Here is a 1,708-nt window from a genome sequence, read left to right as displayed (position 1 = left end):
GGCATTGTCAGCTAACTTGGATAGTTCTGCTGACCACAAATTGGTTGTTATGATTCTGTCTTCAGGCACCCAATGAGCGTATATGGCCTTCAATTTTTTGATTGCTTCTATACCTTCAGGGTCTTGGTTCCCTCCAATGAGAACCCGGTCAGGGTTTAGAAGGTCCTGAATGGCTGTTCCCTCAGAGAGAAACTCAGGATTTGACAGAATTTGGTACTTGATGTCCTTGCTATTGGTGTTGTGAGTTAGAATTTTCTCAATTGCCTCAGCTGTTCTCACTGGAACAGTGGATTTCTCAATAACAATCTTATTTGACTTGGAAACATCGGCTATCATCCTAGCTGCACTTTCCCAATAAGTCAAGTCTGCAGCCTTGCCAGCTCCAAGTCCTCTAACTTTTGTTGGGGTGTTTACTGAAACAAAGATTATATCTGCCTCATAAACGTGCTTTTCAACATCGGTGCTGAAGAGGAGGTTCTTTCCCCTACACTGGTTCACCACTTCTTCTAGGCCAGGCTCATAAATAGGGAGTTTGTTGCTATTCCAAGCTGATATGCGAGAGTGAGAGATGTCAACCACAGCCACTTCAATTGAGGGACATTTCAGGGCAATCACAGCCATTGTAGGACCCCCTACATACCCAGCTCCAATTCCACATATCTTCACCATTTTCTTTCCTTACAGATTACAACTGAAGCATGTACGAGAAGAAAATTTTGCATGAATGTTAAGACTAATCAGCCTGTAAGTGGCGAAAGTTTAAGTAATCTGCACCAAGTTCCAATTTCATTGTTGCTATATTATAAAAAATGAAAACTAACAAGTGTTTTCCCTCATTCAATTGCAAAAAAATGAATTGTAAATGGCACAAAGTCCTTCTGTCCTTTCCTGGAAAATCATAAAATGGTCCTTTCCAAGAATTGGCCACATTCAAAATTGCAACTATAGTTGTTATCCTTAGAGCAAGAAACGTGTCCCACCAGCCATACATGAGATCATCACAGTCACAACCATATATTATTTGAAAACAAAAGTTGAGCCAGATCAGTCACTCAGTTCAGTACGCAAGTCTCATTATTTTCTTCACAAACAATAAATTTGAACCACGCTAGTTTCAGATAATAAATTTAAGATTACTCACAAAAGAGACCAGAACACTTATTAACCGTATCCTTTTGTTTTCAATTCCTAAAAAAGCTTAATGACATGTGAAATATAATTGATCAATATATTATTATACATGAGAAATATTAAATATCCTTCCGTTTAGGCATAGATAAGCAAACTCAGAGTCACAATGTATATTATCGATGAGCAGGATAAAGAATGAAGTAACAAGAGTTGAAAATTTGAATTTGAAAACAGAAATACCTTGTATTACTTTTGTAAATATCTTTGTGTTCAAACTTCACAGAAAAAAAGGGATCGTATGAAAAAAGAGTGGCTGTGTAGAAATGATAAGATGAGAATTACAACCTGGAAGTATTGTTAGAAGAGAATGCAATTTGGTAGCAGGAAGACAAGTTCCTTAAATAGTTGTATTAAAAGTTAATAACTTTATGTAGAAAAGATGATGAAACTTGACTTACGTTTCAACTTTTGCGTTTGAATCTATTTATCTACCATGGCTTTGTCAAATTTGAACTCACAAATTACTTATCTTTACCTAAATCACTTATTGCTAACAAACAACATGGTTAATAATGAT

General features: G+C 36.3%; 1 protein-coding gene across 1 annotated transcript; it reads right to left on the bottom strand.

Moving 5' to 3' along the window:
• Positions 1 to 3: 3 nt before the first annotated feature.
• LOC137817779 (UDP-glucose 6-dehydrogenase 1-like) lies at positions 4 to 1,504 on the bottom strand (the record flags this gene model as incomplete). The annotated part of the gene is made up of 2 exons (XM_068621013.1): positions 1,372 to 1,504; positions 4 to 691 (listed from the first exon to the last, which is right to left on the bottom strand). A coding segment is annotated over exon 2 (666 nt), but the record flags the coding sequence as incomplete, so codon positions are not given.
• Between the last annotated feature and the right edge of the window lie 204 nt (positions 1,505 to 1,708).

Source organism: Phaseolus vulgaris, unplaced genomic scaffold, assembly GCF_000499845.2.
Source record: "Phaseolus vulgaris cultivar G19833 unplaced genomic scaffold, P. vulgaris v2.0 scaffold_1162, whole genome shotgun sequence".
Classification (NCBI taxonomy): Eukaryota; Viridiplantae; Streptophyta; class Magnoliopsida; order Fabales; family Fabaceae; genus Phaseolus; species Phaseolus vulgaris.
Note: the sequence above shows the minus strand (reverse complement) of the source record. Positions and strands in the feature narration are given on the sequence as shown.